Raw genomic sequence first — 18612 nt, 5'->3', positions numbered from 1 at the left:
AGACCAGTGTTTTCATTCCCGTGTGAGAGGGAGCCCAATATTACTGCACCGCCATTAGGAAGGCCAACAAACGCTAAACACAGCCCTGGATTGTTGATCAAGCTCCACCAGAATACATGAGGACAACACATTTGCGTGTGTGTCGTGTTTTTATCTGCAGCTGTGTTACTGGACAACACCATCCTCGTGGCCTGGATAGGTGGAGTTTGTTCTTTCTGGTTCATCTGAGAGCGTAAGCGACCTCTAGAGAAGTTGGTCAGGGTTCCAGCAGATTTCCTTACTGGGTTAGGAACACGTCATGATGCTCTCCACCACAATCCAGTCCAATAGCAGCCACAGACTGCATTTATTTATCTAACATAGTGATGATGACCTGCTGAACCAGAATTAAGTAAAAAATGGATTTAAAGATTTCAAATGGGGCACCGCAAGAGCCTGAGAAGACTTTTCCTGGTTGGACCTAGTCTTGATTTCAGAAGGTGGTGTCACAAACATGAAAGCATGAATCCATGCTTCAGGCTGCTGCTGGCGGTTTGATGGTGCGGAGGAGATGTACAACACTAGAGCCTACCTGAGTACTGTTGCTGGCCTTTGGGACCACATGGACCTGTCTTCTGATGGCTGCTTCCAGCAGGATGATGCACCATGTCATCACGCTCAGATCATCTCTAAGTGGTTTCTAGAACATGACCGTGAGTTTGCTGGACTCCAACGACCTCCACAGTCCCCAGAATTCAGTCCAGTAGATGAACTACAGGATGTGGTGGAACCGGAGATTTACACCATGGATAGAACTACGTGATGATGTCATGTCAGCACGGACCAGAACATCTGAGAAAGGTTTCTGACCATTCTGAAGGCACAACCCAATATCAAGGTGCACCTGATAAAGTAGCAGGAGAGGTCAGCTAAAGGATGCTGGCTGTTAGTGACTCAAAGTCAGGGTGATGAGTTTAGCTGCTGTCACCAGACCCATGGCTTCTCTCCCAACATCTCTCCTGCTGCTGATAAACATGGAGCAAAAGCAAAGAGAGAAAGCTGTGAGATGGAGATGAACAGAAAAGAGCTGACCCTCATTGAGATGTGTGTCACGTTCCTTTGCGCTCAAACCAGAGTGAAGAAATGGGAAGAGGAGCAAAAGGAGGGAGCTGGTGGGAGGAGGAGAAAGGAGGATGGAGCTAGCAGAGGGAAATTCCCATGAAAAAGTCCTGCTTTCCCCGCTCGGCTAATTAAACTTGGACTGTTAGGAAACCTTAATTACATCACCCAATTAGAGTCTTGGTCTGAATCTTCCAGTTGGTAACGAGCTGGTGTCGGAGAAGATCCAGGACTGGAGAAGGACCCCAGCTGCTTCAGCTCCAGAGAAATGGAGGAGGTGACTGTAGACAGAAAGGAATGACACTTCAAATATTTAACACAGACCAGAAACATGGACACTAACGGGAGCACGCCATTAGAGAAAATCTTTACTTCCAACAAGCTCTGCTCATTAGCCCTTCCTCCAGATTTCTCTTTCTGTCTTCACTCCACCTCAGCATGACCTCACTTTTCTTTTCTCTTGCTAACCTTCGAGCTACTGATCAGTCCTCGGATGTTGTAAGCGCTATCTCAGTTTTACTCTGACAAGATCAGAGCTTTGAGAACCTCCTCAATAATTCAACAGACGACACGCGGCAGAGACGACCTGCAAATGCTGGTTTTAGGTGGAAGAGTGACTGTAAGCCATAGGGTGATAGATTAGGGGTGACCCAGAGCCCCGAGCCCCACCAGTGCCTTGTCTGAGCCTGTTCAATGAGTCTGGGTGTCAGTTATTTGTCACTGTGATACTCCATTGATCTCTCCTGGCACGTAAACAGCCCCAGGTCTGTTATATGAGCTTCACAGACTGAAGGTTTGGCAATGGACACAACCAAACAGCATGGACTGATGATCTCTAAACAGCTGAGTTCAGAGGCGCGTTTCTGCAGCAGGACGTTTAAGCAATCAGCGTTAAATTATTTCACAGTGAATTATTAGAAAATGCATGCAGCACACGGAAAGTTTTTCACTTTAATGTTTGTTTTATCCAACCTAACAAATTAATTTCCCCACAGAAACACAGCGCTAGCACGCCTGAGCTCTTGACTTTTACTTCAGTCGCTTAAAAATCAGACTTGTGTGCATTATTATTATTATTATTATTATTATTATTATTGTTGTTGTTGTTGTTGTTGTCAAAAAGTTGGAATTCGGCAGGTCAGAGTTCAGGTAAAGGTCACACGTTCACAAATGAAACTGTGAAAATGAATTTTCTGTTTGCTGAGAACTTTTCTGGTTAAAATGATAAATGACCTGCAGTTATAGCGCCTGTCCGAGTCAGGGGACGGCACTGCCGTTTAAAGTAATGGATGACCGTGCAGGGGGACATTTTGTTTTATAAACACCATTTAAAGGGACTTTACGGAGTTTTGAATTTTATTCTCGCGACTGCCCCCTCAGGCCAAAAGCGTAACCGTAGCTTCAATAGTAGGCTCGTGCACGAGGCACGCGTGCTGTACGTGCACACTCCTTAACGAAAATAACAGCTGAGACAGTCCCGTGTGTGTGTATGGGGGGGGGGGGGGGGGGGGGGGGAGAACATGCAGCTAATTAATTAAATAATTTGGTTCTGTAGCTTTCTCTTCAGCACAGCCGACAAAGGTTTATGATGGGTCAGTCCTCCTGCATGCTCAGATCATTCCCTTCCCTTGCTTGAAAAATTGTTCCAAAATGAAAGTTGAACCCACATCTTTTTTATCTGTGAATTCAATGTCGTTCAGCGAGTCTCAAATAAAAATGTGGGCATCTTACTGTAAAAAATATACCATTAATGTAAAAAATAAATTCTAAATAAACTATGTTCACATCTAGATTCAAACTCAGATCTTCCGCTCGGGAGTCCATCTTCCAACTAGGTGAGCTAAAGCACCAGTAAGGGTATCTGTAACATTTATATCCTTGATGACAGCTGAAACAACGTTCAAAGAACGGTTCGGAGTGAAAATGGCTGTTTTGTTGCTAATTAGCAGGAAATATCTAGAAGAAAGTTCTACAGAAAGTAGCTAAGGGTCCTCAGAAATGTAGCTAGCTTTGTCACTAGGCGTTAGGAACAGCGACAAAGTGGCACTGCCTCTCTCTCTGCTGCTAAAGCTACGGATAGCAAATGCTACGGGCGATGTCTGAGCGTGAACGCGCATGAAGCAGCCTGCTCGACCCGAGCATCTCTCTTTTTCTGTGATTTTACAGAAAAACAGGCAATCACAGTAAAAATGCCAGGGCTCATTCTACAGGACCAGGGCATTGCAGGAGAATGTATGAAGAAGACATTTATTATTTCTATACATGTTTTGGCTGTCACACTTCCTTATAGTCCCTTTGAACAACAGTTGTTGATTATATTATGAACACCACCATCTCTAGCACAAACCCGAAACAGCTGTTGGCGAGAAGAGCCGACAGCATTGATGAAGGGCTTGAATTACTTGGACCACAGTTTCTGCAGCTCTGGTGTTCTGACCTACTTTATAAATGGCCGGTGCTTAAAAACCACAAACTGCATGAAGATGAGAGAGAATCAGCTTGTGTTATTTCTGCTAACGTGCCTTATTATTTATGTTATTGTGAAGTATTTTCTTTTAAAAGTTCTCACACCATATTTCGTTGGCGGGGTCTTGGAAGCTGCCTCCTGCTCCTGATGGAAGCCGTGCTTTCCTCTGACCCAGGAACAGCCCAGCTGATGTAAAACTAGAGTAGGTCAACGCAGACGCAGGTCCAGTACCGATCATTGATCCCAGTCCCACACTGGAGACAGGACTGGGCCATCAGCTGTAAGCTTTAGGATATTTCTGCTGTTTATCTAAAAACTTTAATTGCATTTTAATAATAACTCAGAGCAGTGGAAGCGTGGTCTCTGTTTCCGTGCACAGCTGTTCTCCCAGCAGGGAGTCTTTGCTCTCACACTTTAAATATAAAGAAAAATGGTTCTAAAAGCCGAGAAAAACACAGATTCACAGACCATCCAAGTGGCCTAGACGAGTCATTTCCTCTTCAAGGATCTAGTTTACTTTGCTGTTGGGTCAAAAGTCCTCATCACGTATATGAAAGCATCTACACGTGAAAACGTTTGATAGCACACAGAAGCAGATGTACAGCAGAATGAAGTGGTGAACCAGTGGGTTGAGATGTTAGTAAATGAGTTTAAGATTCTGTTTGACGTGTGAGCCACAGCCAGGATGAGCACCAAGCAAATCCAGCTGGGTGACGTTCCCCGTGCAGGCTGCACATCGTTCCCTTCCTGTCAGAGGAAACGCCGTTGGCCGAGAGCGACAGCGAACGCCGCTTATGTGATCCTGATGCTGACTGGATTATACGGCCGTGATTAAACTCATCGTATTACCACTCCAAAGCATTCAAAAGGAAACTTATTATGTTTGGACACGATGTGGCATTCATCATCTGCCGTCTAAACCAAAGCTCGACTTTACAATCATCCAAACAACCTGTTTCACTCTAGATGTATCAAAGGGATGCCAGAAGGACAACGTTGGTCTGGAGACCAGCGTTGATGCATCGGCCTCCATCTGCTCTGCTCTGTATGAAGGTGGGGGAGGAGGTGGGTGCTCTAGCGTCTGAGCATACACAAGAGCCAGATTTCATCATGTGGACAAATCGTGGCTGTGCTGGTTCAGCTGCTCAGTCAGCGAAGTCAAACTCAAAAACTCCGGTTGAATGGCGAGTCTCTCCTGCTTTAAGGGTGAAAGACAGACACGCTGAAAACAGATGTGAATGAAAGGTTGTTATGTGGTCAAACCTCCTGTTCACCCTGCTTTACACCAGTCACCATGGTTCTTGGCAGCTTCTGGTGGTGAGCACTTGGGCATTCCCCAAACCGAGGCCAACCATCACCTTCCTGACGGTGTTAGTTGGGGAATCAGAGATGCATACGGGGCGAACTGGTGCAAAGGCAGAAGTAGTTCATTAGGGTAGGGTCAGGTCACACAACAGGAAATGAAAACATGGTTGGCTTGATAACCACCTGGGGTGTGACCCTCTTTGTGAATGAGGGCTGATATTCATCCTTTTCCAGTGCCAGCCAATCATTCGGCTCCTTGGCACACTCGGGTACAGCAGAGCGGTGTGAGGGATTTGACGGAACGATTTATTTTACTTTTGAAGACACAAGACCAACATCTGTATGTCTTCAAGAGAAGGAAGAGCGTTTCCTGTGAAAGGTTACAACCATTGCCATCCTGCACCTGTCAGCTAGCGTCCTGACCAAAGTGTGCTGCTGCCACATTCAAACAGCTCAGATTCTGTATATTTTACAGCCGTTAATGCTACTTTTTTATTTTTTTACTTTACCCCACCAGTAGTTTCACATCAGATGACTATTTAAAATCATACATGCCACCAGGAGCAGCAATAAGAAGCACTTCTGGTGCATCTAGGGGTCGAGTTCAGCAGGAACGTTCCTGCATGAAGAACCATAGAACGAGGCGTGCACACTAAACACACACTAAACACATTGTACACTGGACCTTGTACTGATTCTTCAATCCCCCCAACAAATTGCAGGTGAGCTTGGAGCAAACTTAGCGAGCTTCTCAAAATATAGCAGAGAAGATTTGGGGCAAGTAAAGAAAGCTCCCAGCGTGTAGGCTGTACCAGGAGGTTGGCTTTGATAACGTGAATGTGTGGTTAAAAATCAATCAGCTGTAGCTGCTGTAGTCTCAGTGCACCAACATGGACGTAGAATCACAGAAACCTTTGATACCGACACGGTTTTGGAGCATGCAATAGACCCTTTTACTGTTTGTAAACAATATGACGTCAGCGAGAATGAGCGTGCAGCTTGGCAACAGAGAACGGCGTTGTGTCAGGCTTTATCAAGCTACGCTGCGGGGTTATCACCGGCAAATCTTGAATGTTATATTATTAAACTCACTTTAACGAATGGCAACAGACTCCCGGATCCCTGTGGCATTACGGAAGATGTAGGTGCGTGGCCAGATATCCAGTGGCCAGATATCTATACGTTTTTAGTGGAGAGGCCCAGTAAGTACACACGTGAGAAGCTACGGGCATACAAATGGTTAGATGCATACAACTATGTTGTCTGTGGCCACGTACAGAAAGTAAAATATCACGACGTAGACTCTGAGTTTTGCGTCTTGAAGGCAGAAGTCCTTCCTAGCCAAAGACAAGGACACAAGACTGCTACGTACGAGGCTTGGGTCGTAGTAAACAAACCAGAGAACTACGTACCTGCGTGGCAGGGTGAGTATAGCATAGGTTTCTTTTTTAGCGTGCTCAGAGTACAATCGTGTTAATTTTAGAGAAATACAGTTTATACTAATATGCAGTGGGAAAATACAGATGAATTAGAACGAAATGTTAATTTGAAGCATGAAATAAAGCGTATAAATTTATATGTAACCTTAGTACATAATTACCTTACCTGGTATAAAATGGGCGCTACAAACTCGAGCATTTCGGATCGTGTTTTCAGTCCAGTTTTCACCAACCCTTTTGATGGCCTGCAGCCACAGACGCCTCCGATTTTGTTGAAATCGATGTGCTCCCTTCGGAATTCTGTAGAGTTTCAGTCCACTGCTTGAAGAGAAGCGATTCTGGCATCCATACACGCAACAACCCGACATTTTTATGTGCTCAGAACTTCAAAACAAAGGGTTTAAAACGCTGTTTTAGTGTCGAGAGTGAATGAGGAAGCCTTCACTCTCGTTGCCAGGCTGCGTGCAACTTTTGATGACGTAGGTAGTAAAAGGGTCTATAGATGCAGAGCATAGCTCACCAAAGCAACGTTCAGAACCAACTTTTCCACCTTCAGAAGCAAGCTCGGTGGTGGTTTGGGGGGTTTATTTTGAAAGGTTTGTATGACTTGTGAAATTTTGGACATTTGCATCATTTTAGTCTAACAGCAAAACGCTTTGGTCTTGGCTGAATTCAAACCAGCTGTTAGCTTATCTGATCTAGCATAAACTCTCTTCATCTCAACTGAAGCCATTCAGGAAGCTATCATAACGTTTAAACAGAAACGGTGGCAAAAACCTTCGATATACCTAAATCTTTTCATACTCCTGTGTGGCCAACATCTTAGTGGAAAACCCTAGAAGGCCTGGTACTGGCCAGAGGATGGCACATGCACTTGCAATTTCAGCGACGCCGTGTGTAAGTAGGACACAAAGTGAGTGGAAGTAACTCCTCCGTAATGGCACAAGCAGCTGTATGAAGCTTAAAGTGCACTTGCAGCACATCTGCCACAGATGGCAGAGTAAAGATAGCTGAGCTAGCATCTCATCACCCTCCGTCGCACATGTGCCCTGTCTCCCCGGGGTCCTGTTTTTGACCCGTTCTTCTATGAATTTTACCGACGAAACTGAAACACGTTTTCTTGTCCACTAACGGGGAGTCTGCTGTTCCTCAGATGTCCCGCTGCGCTCTGTTGTCCTCTTCCCTTCAAGGTGAAATACATCCCTCAAGCTCAGAGAGGGGGTGGGGGAAGATAACTGTAGCATTGCCATGGAAACTAGCCTTTCCAACAAAGGTAGTGATATAAGAAGGTTAAAGATTAACCAACTTTATGTATTTATCGTCTTTACAGCTCTCTCTTTCTGTTTCACTGTCTTTTATTCTGGTGTGTCTCAGCTAACTTCCCTTTTTTATATGCAGCCTTGTCAATTGTTGTCTAAGTGATGTTGTATGGTCTAACAGAGGGTTCTGATAAAAGCTCACAAAGAGATTCCTGCAATCCCAGAACTTCCCTTTTTCCATTCTCCCCATGGCCCTCGAGCTGCCGTGCACCCCTCCCTTCTCCACCGAGTCACTCTCATTTACCTCATCAAACAAAGAGCCTGAGTCATGATTTTGTGCTGCTGATGTTGGCGCTTCTCTTGTCATGTTTCCCTTTTTCTCTCCCAAAGAAACGATGTAAACTAACCCCTTCCACCTTGCTTTAACTGTGATGTTCACTGTGACCCTGTCCACCCTGACTAAAGACGCACCTGTGCTGCACATCTCTAATGTGTTTAAGATCCTAACAGAAGGGTTTATTCCGTTTGGTTGACACTCGTACGTTATACTGGGGAGGGAAGGGGAAATTCACAATGGACTAAAGTCAGGTGGTAAAATATTCTGGCTCATTAAGTTTGGGAGGAACCTTGTTTTGTGTTTCTGTGTGAATTGAGAGGGAAGTCGTGGGGCTGAGTGATTCCTGTGGGGAAAGAACTGTTTAATGTTCCCAGGCCCAAATTCACTGCAGAACTGTGCATTTCGCTCTGGTACGATGGAGCCACTAAGCCCGTGTAAACGTTTCCTCACCTTCAAAGGAATGGATTTATACCCATCCAGGTTTATGTGGATTACTACCAGGACAAATGACTACTGGAACAAAAGGTGATCAGAGACATCCACTGTTTGCCACAGCAAAATATGTGTCATCTCTGGAGATCAGTGGGAACATTTGCACCTGGTCCTGGTACACCGACACAGTCTCACACCCTAAGCCTCGAGAAATGACGCAGTGTGACCGAGCGTTTGTTTACGACGCGTAGGGAGCCCCTGTGCGTCGGAAGGTGGCGTGCTGTGCCAGAGCGTCGGTATCCCACGCCCGTGGTAAAACGGAGATTTCACCTCTGACCTTTAGAGATTTAATCTTGCCCTCACCCCATCCTAGCCTTAACCCAGTGTGTCAATCTAAATGTTCTGTTAAGCATGTTTGAGAGGATTGATGTGCAAGCTGGTTAAGGTTAGGATGGGGGTGAGAGGAAGGTTAAATAGCAAAAGGGTGAAGGTCACAATTTGGCCAAATGTCCGTTTTATGGCGGGCGTCGGATACTGGCGCTCTGGTACCGCACGTTGCCTCCTGACGCGCTGGGGCTGCCTACACGTCAGAAACAAACGCTTGGTCATCCCGTGTCATTTTTCGATGCTTAGGTTGTGAGAATGAGTTGCAATACGTTCTCACACATCCGGATAATCACACTGATTCTTCAACCACTATTTATGATGATGAGCCCACTTAGGCACAGAACACAGGCTTATCCAGTATTTCTTCCCTGTGTGGTATGTTTGGTGAACTCTGGTCCGCTCTGAAGCGTGTCGGCACCACTTCGATCATAAGTCGAGGCTTTTCAAATTGTCCAAGGGTCCTGGCTTTCGAATGTCACATGTAGCCAATCAGAATTCAGTTCAATTCAACGTTATTTATATAGCGCCCAATCACGACATGGGTCGTCTCAAGGCACTCTACAACGTAAACAATCCAATACAGGTCCGGCCACTAAGCCAGTCAGTAAAAGGTGTCCTATATAAGGAACCCAGCAGGTCGCATCGAGTCACTGACTAGTGTCAGAGTCTTTACAGCAATCCTCATACTAAGCAAGCATGCAGCGACAGTGGAGAGGAAAACTCCCTTTTAACAGGAAGAAACCTCCAGAGGATCCTGGCTCAGTATAAGCAGCCATCCTCCACGACTCACTGGGGATGGAGAAGACAGAGCACACACACACACACACACACACACACACACACACACACACACTAATGTGTCTATGGTTACATTGTGATAAACTTTATTGTCTTTATCCTAGTGAATCTATAATTAAAGGGGTAAACTAGCAGTAGCACACTAGAATGAGAGGTGACTGCATGCTCCTCCTCCACCATCTTTGTTTACTCTAAAGCCAGATTTGATCTTGCTAAATGTCCTGTCTGACTGAGGAATGTTCATATGTAGTTTTCTTCGTGACCAGAAAACACACACTGTAGGATCAAAACTGAGACATCTTTGATCATTGTATTGTCTTGTGTCTGGTCTGTCACGACACTTTAAAATCCTGCAGTGTGAATCAGGCTTAATACAGAGAGAGGGAGATTTCTGCTACACCGTTGTCTTCGTAAAAGAGGTCAGGCGTGTCAGGAAAAGTCTAATTTATCCAAAATTCAGCTTCAGAATTCAAACCCCAATGGTTAAAGAACGCTACCGAAAATAAAAGAGAGAACTTCACAGACGTCCATATTTGTTGTGTGGAATATATTTTCAAGGATTTCCTTTGTGTCTGCGTTCACATGGGTTAGTGGGAAGAGAGGGGGCAAACATGTTTTTGATAGGATAATCAAAGAAATAAACAAACTGAATCAAGACAGGTGACAAGTACGTGCCGGTCACAGGCAGAATGGGGTGGGTCATGCTGATGTTCATAAATGCTTCAACTAAATGAACTGTGGTACCGTAGTGGAGTAAGCCCAAAAGGACATCTACTGTCCACAACCCGTAACTATCGGTACAGAGAAGCAAGCCCAAGCCCATTTCTACCAGCTGCACCGTGCAGCTGTAATTACGGTGAGAAGAAGAAGCAAACTGTGGGTGCAAACGATAAACAAAGACAAAGAAAACCAGATGCTGTACAGTCTTAGTGAATTTGGGCCTCAGTGCAGTTTTGGGAACTTTTCAAGTAAAAATCTGGCTGAATCCAGACGTCTTTAAGAAAACAGCCAGAAGAGTTAACTAAAGGAAGATTCTGTTTCTGATATCTGGGATGGAAATGGAGAGGGGAGGGGCCATTACATTGTGTTTTTAAACAGAAATAACTAAGAGAGAAGGTAAAGAAGGGGAATTGGGATGTTTACAACAATTCAAGAACAATCTTACACAGCTTTCTTTTGTAATTTTTTTTTTTCATGCAAAAATCATGCGGCCAATTTGTTGATGTAAGTGACCTGAACCTCGTGGTTTGCTATCTTATTTAACCACTCACAGCAGAAACACCAGAGTGCTAGTGTAGGTAAGACCAGACAGTTAGGTAAGGACAGGCTTTGCAGTGAAAGAAATGTTACAGTTCTACTGTTCTGTGTAGTCTACTCTGATGTTGTGTTAGCGATACGACGTGTAGGTCTGCCCAGGACAGGGAGACAGGTCAGAGCAGGTAGGAACAGAGGCAGGACAGAGTATTTTGTTGTACTTTATACTTCATACTGCAGTTCAGACCTAGTACACTTACTGTTGCAAACTAGACATGTGTAACTGACTCATGATAGGCTCTAGAGCTGTTCTAATACTGGTGTTGCTGTTTCAGTTGAACTGTTCTTCTTCTGTTGATCTGAAGGTGAGCTTTCTCAGGTGGTCTCTAACACTGTTTCTCTTCGTTGTCTCTTTCTTGTCCTAGGAGGTGAATTAGTGTTGCCCATAATTACGGTGGACTCCCTAGATCCCCCATCTATCGCAACCCACTACCCAGTTCTCCCCCCACCCCCCACCACCTTCCATCCCTTCCTCACTCTGCTTGAAACCACCAAAGAAGCCGTCCCCTTACCTAATGGCCGCCCCCCCTGCCCCTTGGACCAAGAGGAGTGTGATGAGACAATTGAAGTGTCGGCCTTTGGCTCGGGGGAGATGACCGAGACGGATGATGAAGACTATTATAAAAACTCCCCCCTGGTCACTGACAGAACTGTACTCCCTCCTCCCCCAGCAGTCGAGGGCAATGTTCAGAACCCCCAAGATCGTCATTTCTCACAGTACCCCATCTCCCATCGACCACCCTTCTCCTCCACCCCCACTGCCAACCCCGACCCGCTCAACCCACGCATCAAGCCAGCTGCTGGCGGCAGCAGCAGTAGTAGCAACAATATCCCCGCAGGGAAAATGAACAACCGGGACCGTGTGCTGCTGCCGCCGGCCCCCCCTTCCTTAGATCCAGGCCATCACAGAAACCCAGGAATAACTTATCCACCAAATTTTCCACATGTTCCCACTCCAGATCCCACATCCCCAGAGAGAGGACTCCCGGGGGCTGTTGAAGTGCAGCAGTCCAGCAGCACCACAGGCATGGTGGTGGGCATCGTAGCTGCTGCCGCCCTGTGCATCCTAATCCTGCTCTACGCCATGTACAAGTACCGCAACCGAGACGAGGGGTCCTATCAGGTAGACCAGAGTCGCAACTACATCAGTAACTCAGCCACGCAGAGCAACGGGGCACTGGTGAAGGAAAAGCAACCCAACACTGCCAAGACAGTCACCAAGAACAAGAAAAACAAAGACAAGGAGTACTACGTCTGAGGAAGCGCTGCCGTCACCTGCAGACAAGCAGCCCTTAGAAAAGGAAGGAGATGAGAGAGAGAGAGGGAAGGAGGGAGAGAGTGGCTAGTGAACCTAAAACTCAGTATTGTCTGGTAGTCATTTGTAATCCGACATAAGAGGCAACAGAAACAAATGCATTGGCTTCCACGTTAGATTCACTCCTTTATGTACTGCCTAAATCGATTAGAACATTGATAACTGGATGCTAGGCCTGTTTTAGGTGTAGGAATGGCTGCTGCGTGTCTGAGATCCCAACAACCTGGCAGAACACGGAGGTAAAGCGGTCGTTTGTGAGTTAGCGTTAGCAAGTAACTGAGTAGTGCAGCTTAAAAAGGACAACAGTATTAGAATACAAATTATTTTCCAAATTAGCAGGAAGTTTATGTACGGCCACCGTACAAGTTCAGCTCATCACATCTGATCTCCCTCTTCTGCAAAAGTCTCTCTCTCCCTCTCATCTGCCGTCTCTCTCCTTGTCTACGGTGCTCAGCGACCGACGCAACGCGAACTCTGCCGTGTTTCAAGCATGTAGTATTCATTTATGAAAGAGATTCAAAAACTGTTTTTCTTTTTGTGGAGTTGAAACTAAAAAAGCTAAAAAAAAACATATAAAATGACGATTGATGATAATTACGTTAAACGTAGCAACTATGTGAGATGCCACCGCTCCAACCTAACCGATGCTAACTTGTACGTTTAGCTGCCAAAAACTCGTTGAGGCCAGACCCCCTTGGTCGTCCTCTGTTCCAGCAGATGTGTGTCGTGTGTTCTGGGGTGCCGAGGCGCCCCAAAGTGGGCCAGCAGAGAAACTGTCACCTTACAGTTACTTATCGCTGAGTTACAGAAAAAAATACAACTCCAGCCAACCTGATGAACTCTGTTCTATATATCTATAAATATATGTATAGACATTGCAGGGACGTACGGACCTAACGGTGAGTGAGTCTGTAAGTACGTCTGCTGACTGAATGAAGACGGACTTTAGGGTTTCTGACATCGGAACAGTTTCAGCACCCCGTCCCCCAGTCTGGACACCCCTCCTAACCTTCTCATGAACAGTACGGCTGATGAAGTACCATGCTGTAACACTCGGTCACTTCTTTATTTTATGTTTATTTTTGAAAAAAGAAAGAAGACATTTTGTGGTAATTCTGAAGTCATTTTTGCTTGGGTTCCACTGTGGAGAGAGGTCTTGAAGCAGACGGTGTTTTTGCCCTTCAGTGGCCTCGCTGGACTGCCGGTAGCCCACAGGCAAGGCAGACTTTGTGGGAGGAGCTCACAAGTAAAAGGGCAGTTTCCTGGAAGGTGTACAACTGAACTCTAGTATTCAAATTTTCTCAACCCTATTAAAAAGGTAAACTGAACCATGAAAGAAAATTCCTGAAACAAGTTTGTGAAATGTCTAAATATTTGACTCTCGTCCCATTACTAAGACAGATGTGTTTTCCCTTCTATCATTCCTGTTTGGAGAAAAAATGACAAAGATTCTGGGATACAGAAATTCCTATGTATTTTATTTTCTTGATAATTGAGCAAATGCCAATTCAGTTCTAAAGATTTGTCATCCCATGTTTATTTCATTTATAGTAGTTTTTTGTTCCGCGTCCATTCCCTGTACGTCAGATATTACTTTCCATGATTTGTAGAGAAAGCCAGCTCTGCTCACCCTCGGGATTCATCTGTTTTATATCTGTTGCTGTCCGTGTGGTGAGAAATACGACGGCAAACATTTCCTTCCAAGGACTCCGTTGAGTTATTCCGCTGTAACATCTGTGTGGTTTCTCCTTTTCCATTCCAAGCGTACTCCTCCCAGTATCTTCCTGTTCTTTCTAAATGTTATTGTAAAGTGTTCCAGTGAGATGACTCTAAATATGTGTACATTAACAGAGGGAATACACTTGGTTATATACTTCTTACTCTTTGATTCATGTGGTCTGTTGATCGTCTGACATCTGAAGAAGATTTCAGCACATTTATAACGACCTGCGGACGTTATTATTATTTTATTTGCACTTATTAAGGCCTGTCAGGGCAACCCGGAAGAGAAAACACACACTAGGAAAAAGGGTTTGATTTTGTTTCCTAGATCTGAAATTAAGTTTAACATGTCAAACAAAAAGCACAAATTTCCAGAAAGAATAAAAGAAGAAAATAAATATTGTAAAATATTAAAGGAAGATTTGAGAGTTTGTCTGTAGATGCAGCTGCAGTGAAGACCTCACCTAAGCATTATTCAGCTTAGTCAGAACCCTTGGATTCAGGTTCCGGAGCAAAACAGGGCTCACTTTCCATTTTTGGTTCTTGTTTAAACACTGAAATGTTTTTTTTAAACCTTGCTGACGTTTCGTTCGCAGCTGCAAACATCATCAGAGCTGACGCTGATGGTGGCGTCACTTCCTACTCCGTTTATCCGCGGGCAGCAGAGGACGTTGTCGCCCTCTGCTGCCCGCTCTCGCCTCTCCGATGATGCAGTCCCATGCTCGATCCAACGAGTAAACTCCATCGTCTCTGTTCATGGTCCCACATCCACGTCTCCTTATCTCTATAGCTTCTTTTATCCATCTTTTGTATTTTTGTTGTTCGGTGTTTATGATCCTTGTGTTGTCCCAGTCCATTACATGGTTTTCTCTTGTGCAGTGATCTGTTACGGCTGACTTCTTTATTGTGCTTTCTGCTTCTTGTTTTGCTGCTCTTGTGTCTCTTCGACTTGTTTCTCTCTCACACTCCTATGTTCTGTTGTATCACCTTCTTTGTGTTTAAAAAAGAACCAAAAATAGAATTTGAAGACAAACACAGAAAGAACGTACAAAATATGTTTGAAGGGCTCACTTTGTTCTGATCTTTCTTGAAATAATTATTCAACCTCTGCTCTAAACTTTGGAGGAGTTTAAGTATCTCGGGTCTTGTTCACGAGTGAGGGAAAACTGGAGCGTGAGATCGGCAGGTGGATTGGTGCTGCAGTGATGCGGGCGTTGTACCGATTTGCCGTGGTGAAGAAAGCGCTGAGCCAGAAGACGAAGCTCTCGATTTGCCGGTCAATCTAAGTTCCTACCCTCACCTATGGTGATGAGATTTGGGTAGTGACCAAAAGAACGAGATCACGGCTACAAGCGGCCAAAATGAGTTTTGTCCGCAGGGTGGCTCTCACCCTATCTCCCTTAGAGATAGGGGGAGAAGCTCGGTCATCCGGAAGGGGCTCGGAGATCGGCTGCTCCTCCACATTGAGAGAAGCCAGTTGAGGTGGATCAGGCGTCTAGGTTTTCCGAGCCCGTCTAACTGGCAGGAGACCTAAAGGAAGACCCAGGAAACGTTGAAGGGACTATGTCTCACAGCTGGCCGGGGAACACCTCGGGATTCCCCCAGAAGAGCTGGCCTAAGTGGCTGGGGAGAGGAAAGTCTCGGCCTCTCAATTTAGGCTGCTGCTCCCGCGACCCGACTCCAGATGTGCAGAAAAAAGTGGAAGGGTGGAACTTTAAACTTTAAACTGCTGCAAAACAAAACTACAATTTTTTTTCTCTTCTTTGGCCCTAAAACACAGTTGTATAATTATGTCTTCCTAACATAGAAGCTTAAACATATTAGAATTACCTATCATGGTATGTTAAGGTCAGGGTTCAAATCACAGGGGAGCTAAGAAGAAGAAGAAAATATCATTTCTATAGCGCCTCTCAAGATAAAAATCACGAGGCGCTTGAGGGGAGCCCGGCTCCTCTGAAAGGGTGACCTCTAGAAGCCCACAACTTGCACACCCAGTTTCTACCTATATTACATTATTTATATGGACTCAGCATACCGGGCATTCTTTTGAGCAGAGATGACGGAGAGCGCTGATTTTGCGTCTTGCGCAGGGCCACAGTAACATTCTCTAAGTGGCGCTGCACAGCTCATCGCCTGTGCTTCTGTGACTTCACCTCACTGGCGCGGTGCCACTCCAGCCTGTCAACCCGTTGTCCGCTGCTTTTGTGGTCTGATCTGCTTAGTTCAAAAGTAACTCATGAGGTGAAAAAGGAGGAAGCCAGGCAGCAGTTTTTCTGTAGAATTGAGAGAAGATGCAGGAAGATGAAAGGTGACAGGACAGGAAAATAGTCCAATAAAAACAAGAAAACAAAACAAGCTTGAACAGGAAAATGTAGGTAGATTTTTCCCAACACACCTTTTTACTTGTAATTTATAAGCATGTAATATTTAGTTATTTGATACAGTTCAGAGCACCTTCAAAGCTCAGCCCCACAGCCAGGGCCTTTCAAGGCGTTTTGGGAGAAGAGACAAAATAGGCACACCATCTCACTGGGCTTCCCCGGAAGCCTCTGTGTGGTTTGTACCCTGGGTAAGTTGCACTCTTGGGCTGTAGAGGAATATTTACCCCATTTGTTAAAGTAAAATGGTTGTAACTACATACAGTTTTAGTTTAAACGCTAACAGGTAAATTGTCCCACAAATTTGAGGGAACATGCTAGCATAGCTTAGAGTCACCTGCTCTATTTCTTGGATCAATGCTATTTGTTTTGAGTGAATACCTACATGATGAAGTGGTCCTACCATGGCTGAAAACTGCTGATGAAGGAAGATGAAGCAGAAATCCACAGGGCAAGAGGAGTCACTGAATACTTCAGCAAGCATGAAAGCAATGTTAATCACATGATATGTGGTCAGTTATCAGAAATCTGAAAAATAGTGGAAAAGCTTTCTCCACCACATTATAACAAGAAAGCTGGGAAAAAAATCCTTCTTTTAAATGGAAAGATGGAAATTATTATCAAGATGTAATAATAAAGGTGGCCTAGCAGTAGTGTCCAACCCTGGTCCTTGAGGAACACAACTGATTTTAAAGGTGATGGACAGGCTTCAGCAGAGGTTGATGACCTGTTAAAAAGGTGTGCTGGAGCAGAGAAACAACTAAAACATGCTGGATAGTGGCCATCCAGGACCAGGGCATCTCTAGTCTAAAATCCTAAAAGCTTTAAAAGTTTGAACCACTAACGCACAGAGTCGTCTTCTGCACTAATTATGACTAAATATTTGTATGAATGATTCTTCCATCCAGAGGTTTATTTTTTTCTTAAAATCTGTTCTCATGGGCAAGAATTTGACCCACGGTGTTCTAACCTATTCCTCAGCCGTGTTTCTGGAAAGCAAGCCGAAAGCTCCACAAGACTAAAACAGACTAAAACACAGTTTCTTTAGAATTTCTTCATGTTTAAAAACCATCGATAATTATAACCAAGTTCATAGCATTTGATTACAGAAACGTACGAAAAGCACACCATGATGCTGCCACCACCGTGCTTTGTGGAGGGGGTTGTGTGTTTTCAGATTCAATTCAAATTCAATTCAAAAATGCTTTATTAATCCCAGAGGGAAATTCAAGACGGATGTAAAACCACATGTTGTCTTCAGCCAAAAAGCTCTAATCTGGATTACTCCACATAAACATTCCCTGGAATGTTTTTTTCTGTACACAGATGTTACATCCAGACTGTTCTTTGCTGGGATTCCACATGACTAAACAATACTAAAATTGCCTTAATTAAATCACGGTGAAGTATTTAACCTAAACACTGTATTCACTAGCTCCTCAGTCTAATACAGTGAAGTTGCTTTTCATAAGGTAAGTGCTCCAATGTTGTAGAGGTGATTTGTGTCCTTCAACTCTCCTGAATCTATTTAGGTTATCTTTATTTTTGGCTTAAATAACAGTTGGCTTTCATTTCCATTGTTGGCTCTTATTTAAACACAGATAAGGTTTCTCTTTACCTTGCTGATGTTTCGTTCGCGGCTGCAAACATCCTCAGAGCTGACGCTGATGGTGGCGCCACTTCCTACTCCGTTTATCCGCGGGCAGCATTGGACGTTGTCGCCCTCTGCTGCCCGCTCTCCCCTCCCCGATGATGCAGTCCACGCACAATCCAACGAGTAAACTCCGTCGTCCCTGTTCATGGTCCCACATCCACGTCTCCTTATCTCGATAGCTTCTTTTATCCATCTTTTGTGTTTCTGTTGTTCGGTGTTTCTGATCCTTGTGTTGTCCCAGTCCATTACATGGTTTTCTCTTGAGCAGTGATCTGCTACGGCTGACTTCTTTATTGTGCTTTCTGCTTCTTGTTTTGCTGCTCTTGTGTGTCTTCGACTTGTTTCTTTCTCACACTCCTTTCTATGTTCTATTGTTCGTGTGTTGAGTTGATAACGGAGTAGGAAGTGACGCCAACATCAGCGTCAGCTCTGAGGAAGTTTGCAGCCGCGAACGAAACTGTCAGCAAGATAAAAAGAAACCTTTTCTGTGTTTTAAATAAGAACCAAAAATGGAATTAGAAATCAGACACAGCAAGAACGTACCAGAGAAGCTGGCTTTCATTCTTTGCAATCCATCTTGCCAAAGCCTGAAAAACGTACATGGGACCTCTTTCAACAATTAATTCTTTGAAATCGATGGTTATGTAGATTTATTTTTTGTGACCACCATCAGCTAATTTCTTCTACCTATGGTAGGTTGTTGGTTT

At 44.6% G+C, this 18612-nt stretch overlaps 1 protein-coding gene across 9 annotated transcripts in view; it reads left to right on the top strand.

Annotated features, from left to right (window-relative positions):
- Nucleotides 1-12185, top strand: part of nrxn2b (neurexin 2b) — a 970727-nt gene extending 958542 nt beyond the window's left edge. For 8 of the 9 annotated variants that reach the window (XM_070544341.1, XM_070544340.1, XM_070544338.1 and 5 more), the window contains one exon: nucleotides 11202-12185. In XM_070544341.1, the coding sequence (XP_070400442.1) occupies nucleotides 11202-12094 (893 nt within the window). In that variant the 3' untranslated portion in view covers nucleotides 12095-12185. The remainder of the gene's footprint in view (nucleotides 1-11201) is intronic. The other variant, XM_070544343.1, reaches the window with a different exon arrangement.
- The last annotated feature ends 6427 nt before the right edge of the window (nucleotides 12186-18612 follow it).

Source organism: Nothobranchius furzeri, chromosome 14 (genome assembly GCF_043380555.1).
Source record: "Nothobranchius furzeri strain GRZ-AD chromosome 14, NfurGRZ-RIMD1, whole genome shotgun sequence".
Taxonomy (NCBI): Eukaryota; Metazoa; Chordata; class Actinopteri; order Cyprinodontiformes; family Nothobranchiidae; genus Nothobranchius; species Nothobranchius furzeri.
This window is presented reverse-complemented; position numbering and strand designations above follow the sequence as displayed.